Here is a 20,451-nt window from a genome sequence, read left to right as displayed (position 1 = left end):
GCTGATGTGAGGATATTATGTTACTTCTCATATAACCACATCTGCATCAGACGGTCATTCGTTACCTGTTCATGCACCAGCGTCACAGGAGTAAAGCTGACAAACGCATCAATCAACACTCTTATCTGCTTATATCAAACTAAAACTAACACAGTGTAACGCAACAGCCTGGAAATAAATGTGACTCATGCAGGTTATACGGCTCACACTGGGTTGAAACAGTTTTAGAGTCTTGTTGACTCAACTTTCGACTTATTTCAGAGGCTGTGGTCGGCGGCGGCGGCGATCTGCTTAAATAAATGAAGAAATCCGACGCTGGCTGTGAGTGGTCTGTGGTGAAAGGAACAAAATAAAGCTCACACACCTGCTTCTTAAGATCCAAGCATTTATTTGGTAATAATCAGCGGGTGAAAACGATGTAACACAGATAATACAGGGTTTAAAATATTACCACGCCACTGAAAACTATAAGGCATGCACAACCTTTGCATAGGGCTGGAATGGCATCGTACAGTACTAACAAGGTGCTGCCAGTGAGCTCGTCCTTCATCTTCTTCCCTTTGGAGGCGAGGGGACGCGAGGGGAGTCTAAACCAAACGAAAAGCACTGAGAGTAGACCAGAAGTGACGAGCGGCGATGAGCACGGAGGCTGAATCATTCGTGGCGAGGGATAAAGGCGGCACGAGAAGGCGGACGGAGAGCAGGACGGACAGCGGCGGAGACACGAAAACACACGTCAAACAGAAAAAGAGCACTGCAGGTATAGTGTTTCAACATCTTGAATAGTTACATTCATGAGTATATTAAAAGAAAAACACCCCAATGGCGCCCCCTGCCCCTGACAAACAGTAACAACAGTCTTCACTGGGTACTTCATGTACAGTATATATATATATATATATATATATATATTTTTCATATACAAATATCTTGCATACATCTCCTGCTGACCTTCATATCTAAGGAGAAGTGGAACCACGTGCTGAATCACAGGGCGCAGCGCCCGCCTGGGATTGGCTGAGGAGGCGCTGCGTCTCGCTGGCCTGGGAGTCCGGGCTGTCCTCCTCAGAGCTGGAGGGGATGTAGAGACCCAGAACCTGCTGCACCTTGAGGGGAAGCTCCTGGGGAGGGCAGAGGGGGGAGGAGGTGTCAAATTCAAGCAATACGTATGACTAAGATGAAGCTGCTCCATCAGCGGAGGATCTGTTTTCCATCACTGTTTGTTCCTATTCTGTTTTTCTAAAGAAAGAAAAGGTTTGGTTTCAATTACAGCTGGTTTGTTATGTGGGACTCTGCACACAGTGAGGACACAGTGAGGACACACAGTGACAAAACAGGAGTGGACGTTTCCCTCAAAACGTCCGTTTAACAAAAAGTGATGTTTGCATGTAAAGACTTTCAGTTCTCCAGATTTACTTTTACAACACAGACACAATTTGAAGACTCTGCCTCCTCTTGGCTCTTCATGGACATGGACAGACTGAGACAGTCCACAGGCTCCGGCCTCGCTGAAGCTCGTCTCACCTGGCACTGGACCAGCTGCAGGTAGATGGCCTCGGCTCCACGCAGGACGCTCTGCAGGTCCAGCTTCATCGTCAGCTCGTTGATGTGCTGAAGAGGATTCACAACGTGGGAAGAGGTTCAGGATGAGAGAGAGAACGTTTATAGACAACTCCACACACACACACACACACACACACACACACACACACACACACACACACACACACACACACACACACACACACACACACACACACACACACACACACACACACACACACCTTCAGGATAGTGTTAAAGTCGTGGTCTGAGCCGATCAGCTCTCCTCTCTGGGACTCCAGGATCGAACATGCGATCAGCAGGTGGAAGTTGTCGCATGGAAGACGAGTCCAGAGGACCTGCGTGAGACAAGAGGACGCTGCTTGTTAACAGACATCACAGGAGCTGCAGTCAATTGTCCCCTGAACATGGAGAAGACATCTCGGTCAAAGTCAAACATTTTCAACGTGAACCTCACGAACACTGAACACGATGGAGGCCTAAAGGAGCCCGATGTCGCCGCTGCACGCCAGCTGCTGCAGCTCTGTATAAACATGTCAGCGCGTCAGCTGTGGTGCACTCACCTCCCACAAGATGAGGATGTCCTCGAAGGAAAACTCTCTCTTGAACCAGATGAGCAGCCAGCGGAAACAGAAGCACAGAGAGCCGCTGTCCTGCGAGTCTGAACGAGCAAAGACGTTTCATTAATTTCCCTTTCTGAGTCAGTGACAAAGAGAAACAGAACGAGCTCTTTATGAGTGAGTAAAGTGAAATCCTCAGCACATGTGACTTTAGTGCTCATCATGCATGTCAGCATGCAGAGCTCCCTCATGTAAAACCTCCAGGTTGCATTATATTATAATCGCCTCTCATTTGCTTGATTCTTGTTTCTGTCCTACTTTCCGCTCTATCCTAATAACTTTGGCTACAAGCTTCGCCTCAGGATTCATTAGGTTTTATTTTAATCTAATCCAGCCTCGCTGGATGAGTACCGGCTGACTAACCCAGGAAGTCACACAGCTCCGGGTCCAGAGCCTTCAGCAGGATGCTGAGCTGAAGCAGCTGCTGCTTCATGGCCTCCTGAGACTCCTCGAAGTTCTGGTGCTGCAGAGGAAAGAGGAAAGAGCCGTTAAGTCACTGGGTAGCCTCGAGTCCACGGCTCTCTGCGTGCAAAAGGAACTCATTCATGACTGAACGCACATGCATGCGTTCAGCTCGAAACTGTAACAACAGATCAGACCAAACCACAAATTGAACAGTGTGTGTTTCCTCTTTCATTTAAATCAGAGCCGCTGGTGAAGCATCAGTCACCACAGAGGAATCATTAACCTGACCGCACGAAGCAGGAACAGCAAGGTCTGCATTTAGGTTTGTTTTGCTCCGCGCTGCAGCTCACTTCCTGCTCTGCGATGCACTGAACGAGTGTAAGCACAGCAACAACCTGCACCTGTTTTTGACTGAATTTCAAAGAGAAACAGAGATATTTCTACGCACCACCAGCTCCATGAAGCCCGTCAGACACCAGAAGGACTCCACCTCGTTCTGGGTGACGAACAGCAGAGGAGAGAGGAGATCACTCATCCCTTGGACGTAACCTGGACGGACAGACAGACAGACGGAAGGACGGACGGAAACAACAGCGTCAGCGTGACGTGGGTTCATCTGCCTGAATGATCAGCAGCAACTCAAAACATCCCTTTCATGAGCAAAAAGGCAACTGTAATCACCAGAAAACCTGGATCTTGTAGTTTTTAGGATTATTAATATTAATAAAAACTGGTAAGAACATCATCTATAGACATGCGAAGCTCTTGCAACTTGTTTCTAAGTAATTCTGGTCATTATTTTCAGAACTTTTCTTAGATTTGCGTCTGTGCTGATGCGCCTCTGTTCAGACTTGCATACCAAGATCAAAGTTGTACATGCAGTACGTCATCAGCACGTCATGAAGCAGCGTCAGTCCCGGGTTGTCGTTCCCAGAGAAGAACGTGTTGTGTCTGTCCGTCCTGCTGACATCTCGCTCTGTCACAACACAACAAAGACAGCTTCAGCTGCAGCTCGCAGGCCGCTGACCGACAGGCCGGACAGACCGTCTGTTGAGCGGCAGACTGACCTATCAGGCTTCTGTATCCCCTGAGGAGGGAGTTCCTCATCTCCTGCTCTTCACTGACCGACTTCCACTGCACCTTCATCCTGAAGTACTCGTCCCTGCAGACAGACAGACATCACAGCGGCTGACTACCTCAAAAGAAAAGCCTGACACTTTGGGAAACTCGCTTATTTGCTTTCGAGCTGTTTGATGAACCATCTCATGTCTGTAAGCTAAATATGAAGCTACAGCCGTTAGCCAGGCCAGGGCGGGACCCATGGATGGATGCTAAGCTAACTGGCTGCTGGTTGTAGCGACCCCGACTCAAAAACGTTGGGACGCTGTTTAAATGTTTAGATCCTCTGACTCAGACCTCTTGACTGTTCCTGAGGTCAGAGCTAAAAGGCCAAGAGAGGCAGCCTTTGTGAATTAAACTCTGGAGGTGCCTCCCTGAGGGTCTCGGGGGTTCTTCAAACATAATCTTAAAACACGTCTACGTAACTCTGCACAAATAAGCCTGTTAGTTTGCCAAAGTGTTGAATTATTCCTTTAGCCGGTGAAAAGTCAGTCAGGAGGGGAAGCTCACGAACGTTTTGACCCGCAGGATGTCCTCTCTTTCCTTGGCAGTGCTATTCCACGGATAAAAGCCCAGGAGGAACTTCCACACCTCCTTCCTCAAGGACGGTGCGACACCCTGCGATGGACACGGATGGCGTGAAAACATCCACGTGGTAAACAAAAGTAAACAAGGTGCATCGAGCAGCTGTACTGTTACTGACTGTCTTACCCCTCTGAACACCAGCTCTTTGACCCTCTCTGGGTTCTTCACTCGCCCTGCTGGGTCCAGAAACTCCTCCCATCTGTCCAGAGGTGATCCCCGGGTTACACCTGGTCTGGGAACAAGCTCCACCCCCTTAATGGAAAGACAGACGCAGACATTAACAGCTGATTTCTGATTCTCTGCATATGAGACGCGGCTGTGCGCTCTTTGTTTGCTCCTCTTACACAGGTGATGAGCTCGAAGCCCGGCTCTTCGTCCGACTGGGGGGGCAGACTCGGATCATGAGCGGGACGTGAGGAGGTCTCTGGAGGTCGAAGCGCCGCCTTGAAGAAATTGGTGACTTTGGAGAATCCGCCAAACGTGGTGGCGTACGGGTCCTGGATGAACCTCTGTTCAGACAGAAAGCACAGAATCACTAACAGACGTGGAGCCTTTGGTTCAATCAACGAGCTGATAATTGAGATTTTACGATCAATATCTGCTCTGATGCAGAACAACATAGAAAATCAAACCAGACTACCAGAACTAGATCAGAGCCTCCATCGTCGAGGAGCTGCAGCTTATCGAAGGACTGAGAGAGAGCTCCTGAGTCATGAGGGTAGGCGAGGAAGAGCCGCCCGTCCACCGGTGACCTGATGGTGACAACAGAAACCGTGTGATGTTTTCCTCCAATCATGTGACCACTGAGCTCTGCTTCAGCTGTCACTGCTGGTAGGATTGGGATGCTGCTGCTGCTTACTGGTCCAGGATGATGTATCGCTGCAGGGCCCTCAGCAGGTCCCGGGTTCCTCCTCTGTGGAAGTGCAGAGGAGGCAGCGGGTGGCCTCCTCTGCTCGTCAGCACCAGGAAGTTTCGACCCAATGAGAAGCGAGCCCTCCGGAGGCAGTACAGCTCTGAGAGAGGCAGCGAGAACGACCACTGACCTGCAGGAGAGACGGACGGCGTTTAGCATCGCGCTCCTTTCTGAAGACGACTCGCAGTGACGGGAGCGTGAGCTGCACCTGAATCTCTGACCGGAACGTGTTCGCGATCTTTCTTCACTGTGCTGATAACGGCCCAGTCTGGCTCGTAGCCCGGGTCGAAGTTCGTGTCCTCCTCCCCTCCTTCTCCATCCTGACTCATAAGAAGTGGGTTGATGGATCAGACAGAAAAACTACTGGTATTGTTTGATTTTCATGCGTAGCAAACAGGTGATTACTGACCTTTTTGCTGTAGAGGACAGCGGGGGCGCTGCGGCCCTCGTCCTCCAGTGGGCTCCACTCTAGCGCCGGCACCCCAGCCTGAAAGGAAAAACACGCTCAGTAATGAGAATTTTGACGTCCCTCTGTGTCTGTCAACCCTGACAGATGTGCTTACCCGCTCCACGATCCGGATGAACCCCGGGATGGTGGTGTCCTGGTTACTCCTCTTGGCATTAGTGTGAAGATAAACCCCCTCCTTCTCGAATATGAGCTGTGGAGGAAGAAGACCCACATGAGCGAGCGGAAACAAAGAGACGGTTTGCTTCAGGTTGAGCCAGATTCCAGTCTTGGTAAAGGTACGCTGATCGTATCTAAAACTTTCTAAAATTCAGACTTTTCTTTCAGCCTGAGAGGAGCTCTTCAAAATGCTTGTTTTTTATCAGACCAAAGACATTCATTTAACAACTGTACGTAACAAAAACACATTTGTGTAGCTGAAACCACAACATATTGTCATTCTTAGATTTTCTTTAAATGCGTAACCAGCTGGTAAAACGTGGTCTTTATGGGACTGACTGTCATACTGCTGAGCCTGAAGCGTCCCATCGATTAGCTGAGCTGTGGGAGGTAAATGACTCAGACATGAACGAGCTGGTCAGTGACAAATCACATGATCCCAGTGTGGCTCCTCAGGCAGCCTGCTCAGTGAAAGCAGCAAAACTTTGGCAGACTTCATTTACTACGGTGATCTGGTGTCGACTCACTTTGCTTTAACGACTGTACGATTATAAATACAGCTATGGCCGAGCTAAACAAGTCTTACATCGAGCCACAGGCTTGTTAGCTGACAGTGTCCTGCTTCATATTATCCAACGTTACTGTGAAGCCACAGCTAGCTTGACAACAGCAGCTAACACTAACGGCCAGCTCGCGCAGCTCCGTCCGACATGTCACCGTCGAGAGGAAGGAGAGCTGCCGACATCCACAGACCCAAACACCGACAGGAAAATGCTGTGAAAACTTGAAAATACCTTGTAATCCTCCTCGGTGGTTTGCTCCATTCTTCTGTCACCTCTGCCTCGACTTCGTTTATCAAAATAAATGTTACGTCACACTTCCTGCTTACGGAAGCCCCGCCCCACAAAAATGTCAGGGCAGGAGCGCGAGACAATCATGTTTTGGTTTATGCCCCCCCCCCCCCCCCCCCCCCCAAAAAAAAGGGGGGGGGGATAATAAATTACTCTGACTCAGCTTTAGGTCAGATAATGACATTTAGTATTACATTTATTTTGAAATTATTTAAAGGAAGTGGTAGAATGCGGTTCGCTTTGATGTAGTTTCACATCATGGCCACTAGAGGACTCACAACTCTTCACAACACCGCTCCAAAGTCAAAGAAGTCATGAAGAAGAACCGAACCAATCAGAAAACTGCCAATTAAAATGACAGAAGTTCTAGTTAGAACCAGTGCGGATATTACTCATGTTTTCCTTTGTAATCACACTAATTATAACACCTTCAGGCATTGCATCACTTATAAATATTCTTAGAGTAACAGTGAAAGTTAGCGGCTGGATAGCAGTTAAAAAAGCTCTAGAAGGCTATTGTTAGCTAGCTGCCCCGCACCAAGCAGCAGAGCAAACAGCTAGCTGGTGGCGGTATTTATTGCAGGTCTTTGTTGAAAACTACAAAGTTTATATAATTCATGTGAATAATTTTTACATATGAAAAACATCATTGATACTTCTATATTTTTACCAAACAACTTTTACTCCGCAACATTTATCTGACAGACTCGTTTAATTTTTCTTATAAAAAAAACAAAGTGATCATGTGACCTGTGAGCGGCTGATAGGTGGACTTCGGTGGGCACGAGGGGGTGGGATATACACGTGAACGTGCACAAAAACAAGGCGAGTACGAGCCCGCCCACCGAGCTCAGTCACATGTACAACGTGCGTTCGATTGGAAGTCAGTAAACAGCTGACGTCAGAGCTGCGTCAAGTTAGCGAACACAGAACCGGAAGGGAGCCGACGTCATAAGCCTTCGAATTAAAAGGCTTTAATAAATACATAAATAAACTTGTCTTCTCCAAATATATTGAGCTGTGTGGCTACCATGTTGAGCTGCCCTGCTGTGCTCTGACAGATACACTCTGTAGATTATACCAGCAGCTCCCTGGAATTAATAAATTTGACGTGTATCAATTAAACACAGTTTAAATTTACTAATACTTACTACCCACCTGACCAACCTGATCTACTAATGCTTATTGAGAGCAGAGTCATGTTTGCTTGAATTTTGCCTCGGAAATCACACAAAGCTTCATTTGCATTACATTATGATACATTCATCATTTGGATACAAAATCTTAACTCACAGCTTTGTAGCTGAAAAACGCGTTTATTGCCACGGCTCTTATTTTGAAATACTCAACCGGAAAAGCCACTAACGATCCCTGCTAGCTTGCTGCTGGTGTAGAGCCTAGCTGGGGGAGAGAACCCGTTGGAGAAGGCAGAACACGAATGATAAAAAAGAAGTAAAGTTAAGGATTGAGAAACATCTGGCAACGCGGAAGAAAGAAACTGAACAGGTGAGCGAACACCTTCCCTCGTTTCTCTGGTTTCTACTTGCGCGTCTCGGCTCCTGCGGAAAGCCCGAAAAATGGAGGTGAAATGTGGTTCCATCATGAGGAGGTTGCACATAACACTGAATAAACAACAAGATCAACAACGGCAGCTGCAGCGAGCGACGGCAGCCGTGCAGAAAAGCCCGCAGCGTGCAGTTTAAAGCGGGGCAGGAGGCAGTGAGGAGCTGGCAGTGGAGCACAGAGAGCAGGCTCACCGCCAAGCTACTGAAGCTAACGTCTGTTAGCATAGCTCGGTGTCTAGCAGCTCGTGGAGGTGGTGAGGGCTGCGACATCACTGCACAGATGAGTTTAAGCAGGTTGTTTTTGGATGTCTGTCTGCAGATGTGCATCAGACCGAGAGAGAAGAAGCGCCTGTTTACTCTGAGTGACATGTCCACTGTCAGACTTTTCCAGCTAACCTTGATTTTCTTTTGTTTTTTCCAGGTATCACCAGCAACTTGACAACATCTCTTCTCTCCCCTGGCTCTGCAGTGTGGAAGGACACCACCCTATACATCATATCTTAAAGTCACCCAGTGCCTCGACCTGATCGATCATTATCTCCTCCACATCTTCACCAACGCAAAAAGCAACCGTACACCAGCAGGACAGACCACGCAAGTAAAGAGAGACGAACCACAGCTACCAAAGTTATCTGGTGCCCCCTTCTGATTGGTCCAAACCTCGTTCATCAGCATCACTCAGTTATCTCATCGCGTCAGTCCATCAAAGAACCATCTTTAGCACCATCATGGCCTCCATCACCCAGTCATCCGAGCCCGAGATCCCAGACAACCACAAAGAGAGCTGGCTGGCGCTACTTTCTGCTGCGGAAGCGTACTGCCAAAAATCTGGCTGCGACCTGGCCATACTCACAGCCTGCAAGAAGTTCCGTCTGTCGGCCGGAGACGGAGACGGGAGGAGGAAACGGGAGAGCGGCAGTGCCTTTCCTAAGGAGTGCGATTTCTCCTACAACGTTTGGGGTCAGGGCTTTCTGGCCGAGTCGGCGCGCCGATACATGGATGACATCGGCGTGCTGCACTCCACCACCATGCTAACAGCCCAAAAGCACACACGCCCGTCGGGGGGAGAGGGAGGAACCAAGCTGGTGGTTGACCTGACCTCGGACCCTGGACTAAGGGGGGTGAGTGGCCCACGTGTGCTGCACGCTGCGCTGTGAGGCTCACATTCGTAATGTGGTGGATTTTTGTTGTCGTTTCAGAGCTTTACCGGAGACGGCGGCGTGGGCGGAGTCAGCCCCAACGGCAGACTGTTTTCCCAAAGCTACCCGTCGATCTACAGCTCAGGAGCTGTGAGCGGGCAGGGCGGCAACGGAGAGAGGGAACGGGAGAAGGGTGCTCTGGAGGCCGAGCGGGGGAGGCAGAGGTCTGGGATCGTGGACTTGGAGGAAGAGTGTGAGGACGAGGAGGAGGAGGAGGAGGACATGGATGAGAGGAGACCCTACGGGAATGAAAGTGCTGGTGAGGAGCAGAACAGCTGATTTCAGTCTTTTTAAATGCACCGTGTGCTTCGATTCTGAGGATTTGTCGTCCTTTTGCTTCAGGTGTCTTCTCCATGGACGAAGACTCCCTGTCCCGCGACTGCGAGCCGTTCTTCGAGTCCGACGGCGAGGAGGAGAGCACTGATGGTAAGAGTGACGGCGTGCTGACCGAAGGCGGTCACATCAACGCAGTATCCACATTCACTGTCCTTCCTGTCCTAGGCTCTCTGAGTGAGGACGCCCCCCCACCGTCGCGCGGCATGGCCATGGGACAGGCGGCGTACTCGTCCCGTCACGCTCACCCGATGGCTCTGGCCCGCTCGCTGCCCGTGTCTGTGCCCGTGTGGGGCTGCCGAGGAACCAGATCCGCTCAAGGAGACAGCAGCAGTGGAGAACGGGTGAGAAAGAGGGTCAGGTGTTCGGGGGTCTGCACCAGTTAGATGATTACATGAAGGGGCTTTACTTTTGTTCCTACAGGATCCTGACAGGGACAGCGCTGAGTTTACAGTGAGGTGATAAAGATCAAAGAGCAACATTTTTATTGCGCGGTCGAATAATTAAGCAAGCTGTTGTTTGTTGTTGGTTGTTGTTGTTGTTGTGTTTTGTTGGCGTCAGTTGATCCTGACATATTTCATGCTGCTGAGAGGCCGAGACAAAGAAACTGTTCAGCTCTCAGCGACCAATGGCCACGCCGGCTCCATCACTTCATGTGACCTTGAAAGCGTGTGTGACGTGGGTGCGAGGTCGCGCCGGGCAAATGTTTCGCATAAATAACGTTTCAGAATGTCAGAGGCTGATGTAGAACGTCCGATCCCTGTGTTTGTCGTCCAGGTGGGCTGTGCCGACCTGGAGCACATCGCCGCCAGCATGAAGGCCCTGCTGGCGCCCGGAGCCACCGACGGGACAGAGATGTTCGGGGCCCTGCCTCGGCCCCGGCTCAACACGGGGGACTTCTCCCTGAAGCACTGAGAGAGAGCGAGGCGAGCGAGCGGAGGGAAAGAGAAAGGGATGGAGGGCGAGAGTCGGAGCGAAGGTCAGAGGTTGTGACGACGGGAGGAGAGCCGGACTGTCTGCCAGGCGTGACGTACCGTATGTGAAGCAGCGTAAAAGCTAGAACCTCCGTTCATTTCTCACTAACCAGAATTAACGGCACATGGCTGGAGGAGTAACTGACAAAAAGAAATGTTGAACACTAATAACATTTTCAACACTATGCCCCCCCCGCCCCCCGCCCTCCTCGTCACTGCACCTTTCACAACACTAGCTGCTACACATCCCGCAACACTACATTAGGACCTCAAGATGTGTGTAGTGAGCCACTGCACTGACCAGCGAGGACGCCGAAACAGGGTTTAAAGTATTCGAACCGGCACGGCCAATCGTTGATCGGTAGGAACCTTGTTTGCTGATTGGTGTGCTTTGGTAAATTTACCTGTGATGTGATGAGAACTTGGGGGAACAGCGACCTGCACCCGGCTGACCGCTGGCTCCGGTGCTGCATGCTAACGCTAACAGTCACCATTTTGAGCGATATTAGCATAATTAGCTCTAAAGCTACATTATCTTGAAGTCACTCTTCTGAAAAGTGGACAAAAAAAGCTCAAAGGCAGTTCAACATTTCTTTCCCAGAGTTAAATTAGAAAAACGAAACCTTTATATGTCTGCAGTTAGCTTAGCTTAGCTTAGCATAGACTGGAAGCAGAGGGAAACAGCTAGCTTGGCTCTCTCACACACCACCCAGCACCTCCACGCTGACTGATCATGTTCTACAGTTATTCCTCAATCAGACCACACACACAGGAATGTAAAATAACCAGCTGTGGTTCTATGAGGACTTACATCCTGTAACTCTGTCGTGACAAACAGCAGCTGATCCTACACGCTGCATTCGTGTCAGAAATCCACCTTCATTCAGACTTTAAATCCCTTAAATTAGCTTTGTTTCAAAGTTACACACTTGAAATGATTGAACTAAACTACTGTAGATCCAAACTGGATCTTCCTAAATTAATTTGATTGATTATATTAGTGTTGCTATTTGATGTTATTTAGATCTGACTGCCAGCGATGGTGGTTTTGTGCTACTGCCTCAGGAGGTCACTGCTTCTGGGTGTCTGCCAAGAAAATACTGATAACTTCCCTAAAAATAGTTGTTTATTCATCTGAATACGTGTGCAGGTTAATCAGTGAGCTTTGAAAGTGTTGGTTGGGGGAGCTAGGCTAGTTGTTTCCCCTGTTTCTAGTCTTTATGCTAAGCTAAGCGTCTCCTGGCTGTAGCTCGTGGCTGTTATTTAGCACATCGCATGCTAAAGTTTTAGCATGACGCACTGGAGCTGGTGCTGTCTGGACCAGCTCGTCTGTGCACGCTCCTGTTGTTTAGCGGGTAAGTTGACCAACAGGCCAGTTAACATAAAACAATCTCCTCCTTAAAGGGGCGGAAACCAGAGAAATGGTTGACTTAACATGAAGCTTGTGGCTTTTCAAAATGTGAGCGGAGGACACCAGCACCTCCTCATAACATGCCTATTTGTACTTTTACTTTTGCCAATGAATGACTGACTGATAGAATGATTGTAAACTGATAAGGGGATGGTGGTTTTTCTTTTTTTTTTTGCTCCAGATATCTTGTTGAAATGATTGAATGAATGAGAAACAGAGAGAGAGAGAGAGAGAGAGAGATGGGTTGACTTTGAAAGGAACAAATGTCCATCTCGTACATTTCAAAGACAAATAAATGTTCTGTTAAGTACTTTTACGTTTCAAATAAAGGAGCAACACCAAGAGAAAAAGGCTGGTCGTGTTCATGATGTGTGAGGATGCAGTATCATTAACGGCCTCTAGAGGGCCTCGGCGCTCCAATGCATAAGTGATGGCACGCAGTGTCTGCTCGCCTCTGATGTGAGCGTCATAAATAAAGCCTCATCAGTGTTATTACACAACAGCTGAATTTATTGACTACAGTCAGCACATAAAAAACACCCAGGCCTGTCAGGAAGCACTCCAGGACATGCAAAGCCTGTCCTAAAATTCTAAGGTAAACAATACATGAATAGGTACACAATGATAAATACAACAGTCAGGCATGTTTGGATGTGATCTGAAATAAAGAGGCTTTCTTCATGCATTAGAGAAAGCAAACACAATCACCTCCAACACTTGTTCCCCAAACGCCCCCACCTTTCCCGCCTGACGCCTTCTTAAATTTACACTTTGACCCCCTCCCTTCCCGCTCGACTCCACCGTGTCACTGATCCTTTTTCCGAATCAGGCAGAACGAGTTTGTGCCGATCCAGAAGCCGGGGAAGATCTTCTCCTGGATGTTGGCTTTGAACTTGTGAATCAGGCGCACCTCTTTCTCGCCGTCTCTGTCCTCCACCGAGAGGAACTTGATGATGCCGGCGGGCTGGTCGATGTAGATGCCCATGGTGGAGGTCAGGGGGAGCTGGACGTCCACGTTCTCGCCGTTGTGCCAGACTTGGTAGCAGGACCCGGACCATCCGGAGCCCCAGGAGCTGTTGTTCTCCCCGAGGCCGCTGGGACCTTCCTGGCCCCTGCGGGGGGCGCTCTCGCAGACCAACCCAATCACCACCCAGCCATCGTAGTCCACCTCCCAGTACCCCCGGTGGCCCAGCAGGCTCTCCTTACACAGCACCTAAAGAAGGCAGGAGGAAACAGGAGGAGGAGATGTCGGACACAGTCCAGAGTTATAAAAAATTAGTTTCGTGAAAGCTTATTGGACAATTCATCAGTCCAATCATTTTTCATGAAACCCAAAAGTATTTCTGTAGAGATCAGAGATTAGATTTTAGGGTACTTTATACTTCTATTCAATACTTCTACTTCAGTACACTTTAAATAGAAACGTTGTACTACACTTACTAACAGCTGGAGTTACTGGTTACTTTTCAGATTAAAGATTTGACCGACAGACCTCCCGATAAACCCGGTGGCATCGTTACAGATAAAAACTTTGTTTGCTTTGTGAACTCTCACAGAAAGTCTGTGTGTGGAAGAACCAGTCAAATAAATCATCTCGTGACCCCTCGGATTAATCTGGTGACCCCTCAGAGGAGCCTGAGCCTTACATTGAGAACCACAGGAGTTGGCTCCACCTTGATGTATCAGCGCTAATAATCTATAAATGTCGTATAATAATAATTCTTCACTCCCAGCAGTAACTTTCAGTCCATCCATCCATTATCTATACCGCCTATCCCTTTCGGGGTTGCGGGGGGCTGGAGCCTATCCCAGCTACAATGGGCGAGATAACTTTCAGTCTCCACACTAAAATCTCGTGCGGTGTGACTGGCTCACAGGTGTCGGCTGTGATTGGACAGTGAGTACCTGAGGGGAGTGTTCGTATCTCTCGGGCCTGTTGGGATACGGGCAGACTGCGTCCGACGTGCGGGCCACCTTGGCCCCGCCCTCCGAAATCCACAACAGCTTCTGAGCAGTTTTATCATCCAGAGAGACGGGAACCCAGTCTGAGGACACATGCAGCAGGAGGGGGAAGCAGAGAGGATGAGTGGAGCGAGAAGAGGAAGAGGAAGAGGAAGAGGAGGTTCAGCGTGTGTTCAGTTTAACGAAGCCTCACATTTCATGAAGTCGGCCCTGGTGTTTGGCTCGGGGACATTCGGCTCATACGGCGGCAGCGTTTCTGAGGTGGCAGATAAGAGAGTTAGAGGAAGTATAACTGACACGATGCATCTCTGTGACTGAATGTTTGTGAAGACGCTGCTCCTCACCTTCTGCGGCGCTGCTGCTTTTTCTCCCTGAAACACAAAGAGAGAGCATGCTTACGGCCTCTCCTCACACTCCTCTCACATTGGCCCGTATAACAAAACGTGAATGCACAACACTATTCATGGCGGCACAGTGAACTCCAGCCAGCTGCTCCTCATCTTCCTCTCTCCGCCTTCATCAGTGCTCTGTCAGGCTTCCCTATAGTAAATCATCTGCTGCCCTCACCGCAGAGCAGATCACAGAGGAGTATGTGTGCTATGTGGGCTCAGCGCTGATTCATGAAGTCTCCTCGTGCCGCTCAAGGTTTGGGTTTCAACATAAGGAGGCCCGAGGCCAGAGCATATAACGTTAAGGACACACATCACGGCCTCTGACAGCAGGAGTCTGCTTCTAAGAATATACTTTCTGTACGATGCTGTCACTTCACACCAGCGAGGGCGTGTTTGTCGAGCTGTGTGCTGCTGGATCGTCTCCGTCAGTTTGTGACTCACTGCGTCCTCTGACATTCAGAGAAAAACTGCGATCCGGTCCCGGCCGGTCCCGGTCGTGATCCGGCACCCCGCTGCGCTCAAGTTACCGTTTCTCAGATTCTGCACAGACGAACTCCTCATCACTCTTCCTCACCTCTCAGACGCTTACATCATCACATTAGCTTGATTTGCGTGTCCTCCTCCTGACGCTCACGGCCGTGCAGTCAACGCTCTCTGCCTAATTTAAGACATATTTGTGTGTTTTCCCATCAGCCCTTTCATGTTCAAACTGGCACTTCGTCACACGTAGATTCTGTGTCAGCTTGTTCCAAAACTCGCTGAGATTCATGTTGATTAAACTGAGTGAAAACCAGTGACGGTGTATTTTTATCATGCTTCTGCATCATCTCGTCATTTTAAAGGCTTTTCTCTGCAGTTGGACGTATGGCTGGACAAATGTTAGATTACACTAACAATAAGTACACTTTGTGCTATTTTTGTCGCCTTCAAGTATACTTTAGTAATCCTTGAGTACCTCTTGAGTAATACCTGAAGGTACTTTTTTCTAAACGTTAAGTGTACTGAAGTACTCAGTGACAAACAGCTTTCAGAATACACTTCTTATCTCACCAGCACGCTGGAAATATACTTAAATATACTTAAAATGAAGTGAAATGAAAGTACACTTTAACTAAGTATGCTAATTACTTTTCATAAGTACACTTTACTGCTATTGAAAGTATTTGTAATGTAGTACACTTTTAAAAAGTACATTTGAGTACAGTTTGTAATACACTTACTTTTTTAAAGTACTTTGAAATACCACTTTAAGTGTTGCAGAATTAGAATTTTTGATACATTTAAGTAGAATTTAGTGACATCTAGTTTATCTAGTTTATGTCAAACATACTTTAAGCAGTAAAAGTGTACTTGTTAAGACTTTTCTGTGTCTAAATTGTCTTTCTATACACTAAAGTGGACGACTTTCTGTCATTTTAACCTCTGGAAATACGTGTGCTCGCCTGCAGCAAACCTGACAGAAAGAACGTGGACAGATGTTTTCTATTTAAAGGTCATCATGAGCTTCATATGTTTTCATTTGAAAAGTAACGTCACCATAATAAAGTAGTGCAGTAAACGATTTCCCTCTGAAGTGGAGTGGAGCCATAAAGGAGCATAAAATGGAAATACTCAAATTATGACTCAGTCACGCTTCAACGTAAGGATCTTAAAGGTTGTGAATAACGCACTGAATGAACCCAGTGAAAGCCTGCTGGTCTGTGAACCTCTCCAGCCATCATGACCCTCAGCTGTGGAGGACGTCAGCCACATAACCATCAGGAGGATAAATGGGAGTCTGCTATAACATGGCATGTGATCGTGTGATTGCTTTCCCTGAATCGTGCTGGCCTGCGGCTCTTTAAGCGTGGCTAATGTGTTGAGGGGTTTCCAGGTGAGGAGATCCACAGCTCCTCCTGTACAGTGTGGAGTACTTTGTGCTGTAATGAAAAATCTAAATATGTGCAGTACCGTCTGCAGGAGCCCATTATGCAGAATACAATTACCTGACTGGAGCCGCTAAGACCAGAAAATTTGCTAATGGTCTGCGCATGCAGAAATATTAATTGGACCCTGCTGAGGATTACGGTTCAATTACAGAGCAGATTTGTTTGGATATTGTCCACATGTCCTCACTGACCATGTCTGACTTCAGAAGACAGTCTGCACTCATTGTTCGCCCACACTGAGCGGCAGATGGACAGAGCGCATGAGGACAGGAGACTTGGCAGGACGCAGAGGGATAGAATGAAGGTCATGTGGTCGTCATTGGGAATCGGCGGAGCAGAACGACGCTGGTGACAGATCACTTCATCCATCTTTCTTCCCCTCCTCCCCTGATCGCGTCCATAAAGGAGCACAGCAGGTGAGCCCGGGACACGCTGAAAGCGAAGCCTCGTGGAATCAAAGCATTGAGAGGAATCTGTGAGGAGATTAGAGGGCAGACATCTGGAGGAGTGCGCCACCTTAAATTATTTCATCTTCAAAGCTACAAGGCCTGGTTTCTGGCCTCCATCTGAGGGAAGTGAAGCAGACGCCTCAAGTAACCCAGAGTGAGATATCAGGCCGGCGGTCAGCGAGGTGGGCGACTGGAGGTCCGCCAGCTCTGCGGCTGCTCTGTGGAGGTTAAACCCAATCGGATGCCTGTCCGCGCTCAGCGGGATCAGCAGGAAATCCCCGCAGAGATAAACAGATACTCCAAAAGATTGATGACTTGACATCGCAGTGATAGAGACATGGAGGAGACAGAGTGGGATGTAAGAGTGAGGTGTGAGACATTGAGATATTTAAGGCCAGAGGGGCCTTGAAAAAAGACGCCTCATGAATCAAGGCGGGAATTATGGATGAAAGTCTGGATGAAGCTGTCAGAGTCTGAGCAAAAACCGCAGTGAATGAGCTGCGTGACTCCAAAAGGAGGAAAGACAGTCTACAAAACATGAGTTTCATCCCCCCGAGCACACGTTTTAAAGGAGTGAACGGCTCAGCGGGACGCCACCAAAAGGTCAGCGTCGGATCCCTGATGCTCCGAGAGGCCTGCTTGTTTTGGACAGTTGCGAGGTGGACAGTGTCCCTCCCCAGATTCCCCTCTCAGTGTGACAGAGCTACATAAGCTGTGCAGATCAGGTTCAAAACATCCCACTGAGACAGCAAAACCAGAAGATTGTGAGATGAGGATGGCGAGAGACGAGCAGAGGTGGCGTGGGCCCAGACTCATCCCTCTGGTTCCTGTCAAGCCTCATTGGCTGGAAGCCCCGCGAACGATGGGCGTGCGTGTGAGGTGAAGATGGGAAGGAAACGAAACACAGAAGGATTCTGGGAAAAGAGGAAAAGCCTTTCCTGCAGGATCCCGCACAGAGCGCCACGTTAAACACGTTATTCAATCATGTTTGATGCTTTTTACGCAACCAGTGTTAAGCTAATGACATTAGTTCATAAAGTATCTTTTGATGGCACTAATTCTGTGAGAGGACGCTGAAGTGCAGAGGCTGCGCTGCCACATGTTACATAACGACACAATCAAGCAGCCATTTATAAGATTTTACATTGTGGGACATGAATTACTGTGCAGCATTTCACACTTCATTACTGAGGCCGCCAGAGGAGGGATTAGTAACATTTGGGCTGGGAGATGTGAGGGGGGCTGGGGGGGGTCTGAGTTATGGCAGATGTTATGGAATGGGTAACGCTGAGCATGGATTAGAAATATCTAAAAACAGGAGGTGGGGGGATTGAGCTTCTACCTGCAGCAGTGACAGCAAAGACCGCAGCAATGGCAGCACGGTGTAGGGACAGAAAGAAGAGAGACAGGCGGAAATAAAAGCTCTGAGAGTTGAGATGAGGATGAAACAGTGCAGGAGAAACGGCCCGGCAGAAGATCTTTTCTACACTCTGCCGGCATGATCAATGGGCCAAAGAAAACTGGCAGAATCCAAAGTGAAGACGGATGTTTGGCCCGGAGACGACGTACAGGGATGATCAGCATGAGGTCATTTAACAGCCTCAAATAAACAACATACGAAACACATGATAAATTGGTAATAAAACACTTTGACAGTAAAGCAGTACATTAGGTTTCACCTGATAGCACAACAGCCTGCATGATTCCTGACGCCATCTTCATGTGAAATGTGGACTTTTACAAAGTTGTCATTTTTAGATGCATTTTACTGTGAAAGAGACGGTAAAATCTATGAACTCTGACTGGAATCTGAAGCTGAGCTTTGAGTTTAGAGGCCACTTGGTGCCGAGCAATCACAGCAAAACGAGCAAATCTCACAAACTTCCCTCAGACTCAGACGCTAAATTCAGAGCACACGCTTGCTCGGAAAAATAACCTGCTCCTTATTTGACGTAGTTCTGAACTCTTATTGTAAAATAGTTGGAGGAGATCGACGCTTTCACCCTCAGGGCTCAGTGTCCCTCACAGGCTCCCGTTCAGGTGAAGGTGGCCTCTTACCTGCTTTCTTGGGCACAGGCATGGTTCCTTTTGTGCTCACGCTGCTGTTGGCATCAAACGAGGCTTGCGTCTTGCGATGGTGCCCGTGCGTCTCTGGGGGGTCACTCTTATTGACTTCCAAATGAGTGGGGAGGGGGCGACAACGAACGGGAGGGGGAGGGGTGTGCATCAGTTTTGGTTGGATGTAAGGGCTACCCGAAGGGCCGGTCCTGTCACATGACACTCCTGATCCTTTTCTAGGGATCAGATAGATGGAGTCAAGCAAATACCCAGTATATCCCAAGTATGCGCGCTCATTTACATACACATGGACTGAGCACGTGCGCGAGATGTGATGTGTTTTCACCATGGGGAAAGGTGGCGAAGGTGGGGCCCACGTTTCTGGAGTGTATTTCTAGAGGTTTTGGTGCCTCGGCGGGTATCGTGTATGTCCACTGCGCAGTGTTTTGTCACCTAAGCAACATGGCGACCTTTGACCCAAGACCGAACTGCAACTTAAACCGACCCTGACATGAGTTAAGGTGTTTGTTTCTGTATGGAAGAGGGGGGGGACGTCAGCATTTAAAATGACAGCCAGCTACTCATTGGAGAGCTGTCGTCGATCCCAGATGCCATCAATCAGCAGCTGCCGGAGGTGCAGGCTGGCAGAGGACTTGGGGCGAAGTGTACTGAACTGCTGATGTGGTCAAAGCTTGAAAATAACAGCTTGTAACTGGCGCAGATGTTGCTGACATCGCTCCTGGTCGTCTCAAGTAACTCCTCTTAATTGAGCACACATTAATTTGTGATGACCATGTTTGCGCTGTCATCGTTCTGGCCTTCGTCTCCAACATGGTCTCTGACACTGAGCCAGAAGTAAAGGGAGCAAATCTTACATCTCAATCTGGTTGGAAAGTAATTAAACATTAAATTATGTTTTTGTGACCTGGTATGGTTTAATACTCTTTAATTCGTGTGTGATTTTGCATTTTCTTCTTTGCCTCTAAAGCACTCTGTGATCTTCAGTTTTATTGGGTGCTAAATTCATGTTTTTCTTCATCTTCCATTTCCTTTATTGGGGCAGTGCAGCCTAAAGTAAAACTCTGAATGTGCTATAGTCATAATATTCTCTATGGAGGCCAAAAAGATTTTTTAATCTTCTGTGCACGTTATTATCTTACTGGTATGAGATATGGATCCATATCTGTGCGCACAAGATCAAAGATGTCATCCTCCAGGATTTTGGAGGCTGGTTAACTTTCACTTCAAGTCTCCTCCACGCATGTCTGAGTGTGTCTTTGTCTGCAGTCTTACCGTTGAATAAGAAGAAAGTAAAAGTCCAACACATGCAGGAATTTGCAATAATCTTAAACATTTGCAAACATGGCTGAGATGCATAAAGACCCCTAAGCCTCAAGGATTTAATGGTACACGATGAAACATAAAACAGCTCTTTTGGATGCTAACACACGCTGTCATGTGGTGTTCGTGTCATTTCTGTCGATTGCAGTGAAAATATA

At 48.3% G+C, this 20,451-nt stretch overlaps 3 protein-coding genes across 4 annotated transcripts; 1 reads left to right on the top strand and 2 right to left on the bottom strand.

Moving 5' to 3' along the window:
* Positions 1–372: 372 nt before the first annotated feature.
* Positions 373–6,763, bottom strand: tbc1d17 (TBC1 domain family, member 17). Of its 2 annotated transcripts, XM_070981724.1 has the most exons (18): positions 6,625–6,763; positions 5,769–5,864; positions 5,615–5,692; positions 5,414–5,525; positions 5,152–5,335; positions 4,933–5,044; positions 4,637–4,801; positions 4,419–4,544; positions 4,222–4,325; positions 3,656–3,750; positions 3,448–3,564; positions 3,037–3,137; positions 2,547–2,646; positions 2,127–2,224; positions 1,785–1,901; positions 1,525–1,611; positions 952–1,121; positions 373–649 (listed from the first exon to the last, which is right to left on the bottom strand). In XM_070981724.1, the coding sequence occupies exons 1-17, from the start codon at positions 6,652–6,654 to the stop codon at positions 960–962; spliced, it is 1,884 nt and encodes a 627-aa protein (XP_070837825.1). In that variant the 5' UTR covers positions 6,655–6,763; the 3' UTR covers positions 373–649; positions 952–959. The 2 variants fall into 2 exon arrangements, with proteins under 2 accessions (XP_070837825.1, XP_070837824.1); XM_070981723.1 differs by lacking the exon at positions 373–649 and having other exon boundaries at positions 912–1,121.
* A 1,278-nt stretch (positions 6,764–8,041) lies between these two features.
* Positions 8,042–12,660, top strand: akt1s1 (AKT1 substrate 1 (proline-rich)). The gene is made up of 6 exons (XM_070981263.1): positions 8,042–8,187; positions 8,668–9,367; positions 9,446–9,704; positions 9,788–9,871; positions 9,947–10,122; positions 10,556–12,660. The coding sequence occupies exons 2-6, from the start codon at positions 8,975–8,977 to the stop codon at positions 10,691–10,693; spliced, it is 1,050 nt and encodes a 349-aa protein (XP_070837364.1). The 5' UTR covers positions 8,042–8,187; positions 8,668–8,974; the 3' UTR covers positions 10,694–12,660.
* Positions 12,661–12,968: 308 nt separating this feature from the next.
* LOC139343736 (tripartite motif-containing protein 16-like protein) lies at positions 12,969–19,121 on the bottom strand. The gene is made up of 5 exons (XM_070981517.1): positions 18,953–19,121; positions 14,470–14,496; positions 14,319–14,381; positions 14,069–14,208; positions 12,969–13,376 (listed from the first exon to the last, which is right to left on the bottom strand). Exons 1-5 carry the CDS (start codon positions 19,119–19,121, stop codon positions 12,969–12,971), a joined length of 807 nt encoding a protein of 268 aa, XP_070837618.1.
* Positions 19,122–20,451: the final 1,330 nt, after the last annotated feature.

The sequence above is a fragment of the Chaetodon trifascialis genome, chromosome 15, assembly GCF_039877785.1.
Source record: "Chaetodon trifascialis isolate fChaTrf1 chromosome 15, fChaTrf1.hap1, whole genome shotgun sequence".
NCBI lineage: Eukaryota > Metazoa > Chordata > Actinopteri > Chaetodontiformes > Chaetodontidae > Chaetodon > Chaetodon trifascialis.
Note: the sequence above shows the minus strand (reverse complement) of the source record. Positions and strands in the feature narration are given on the sequence as shown.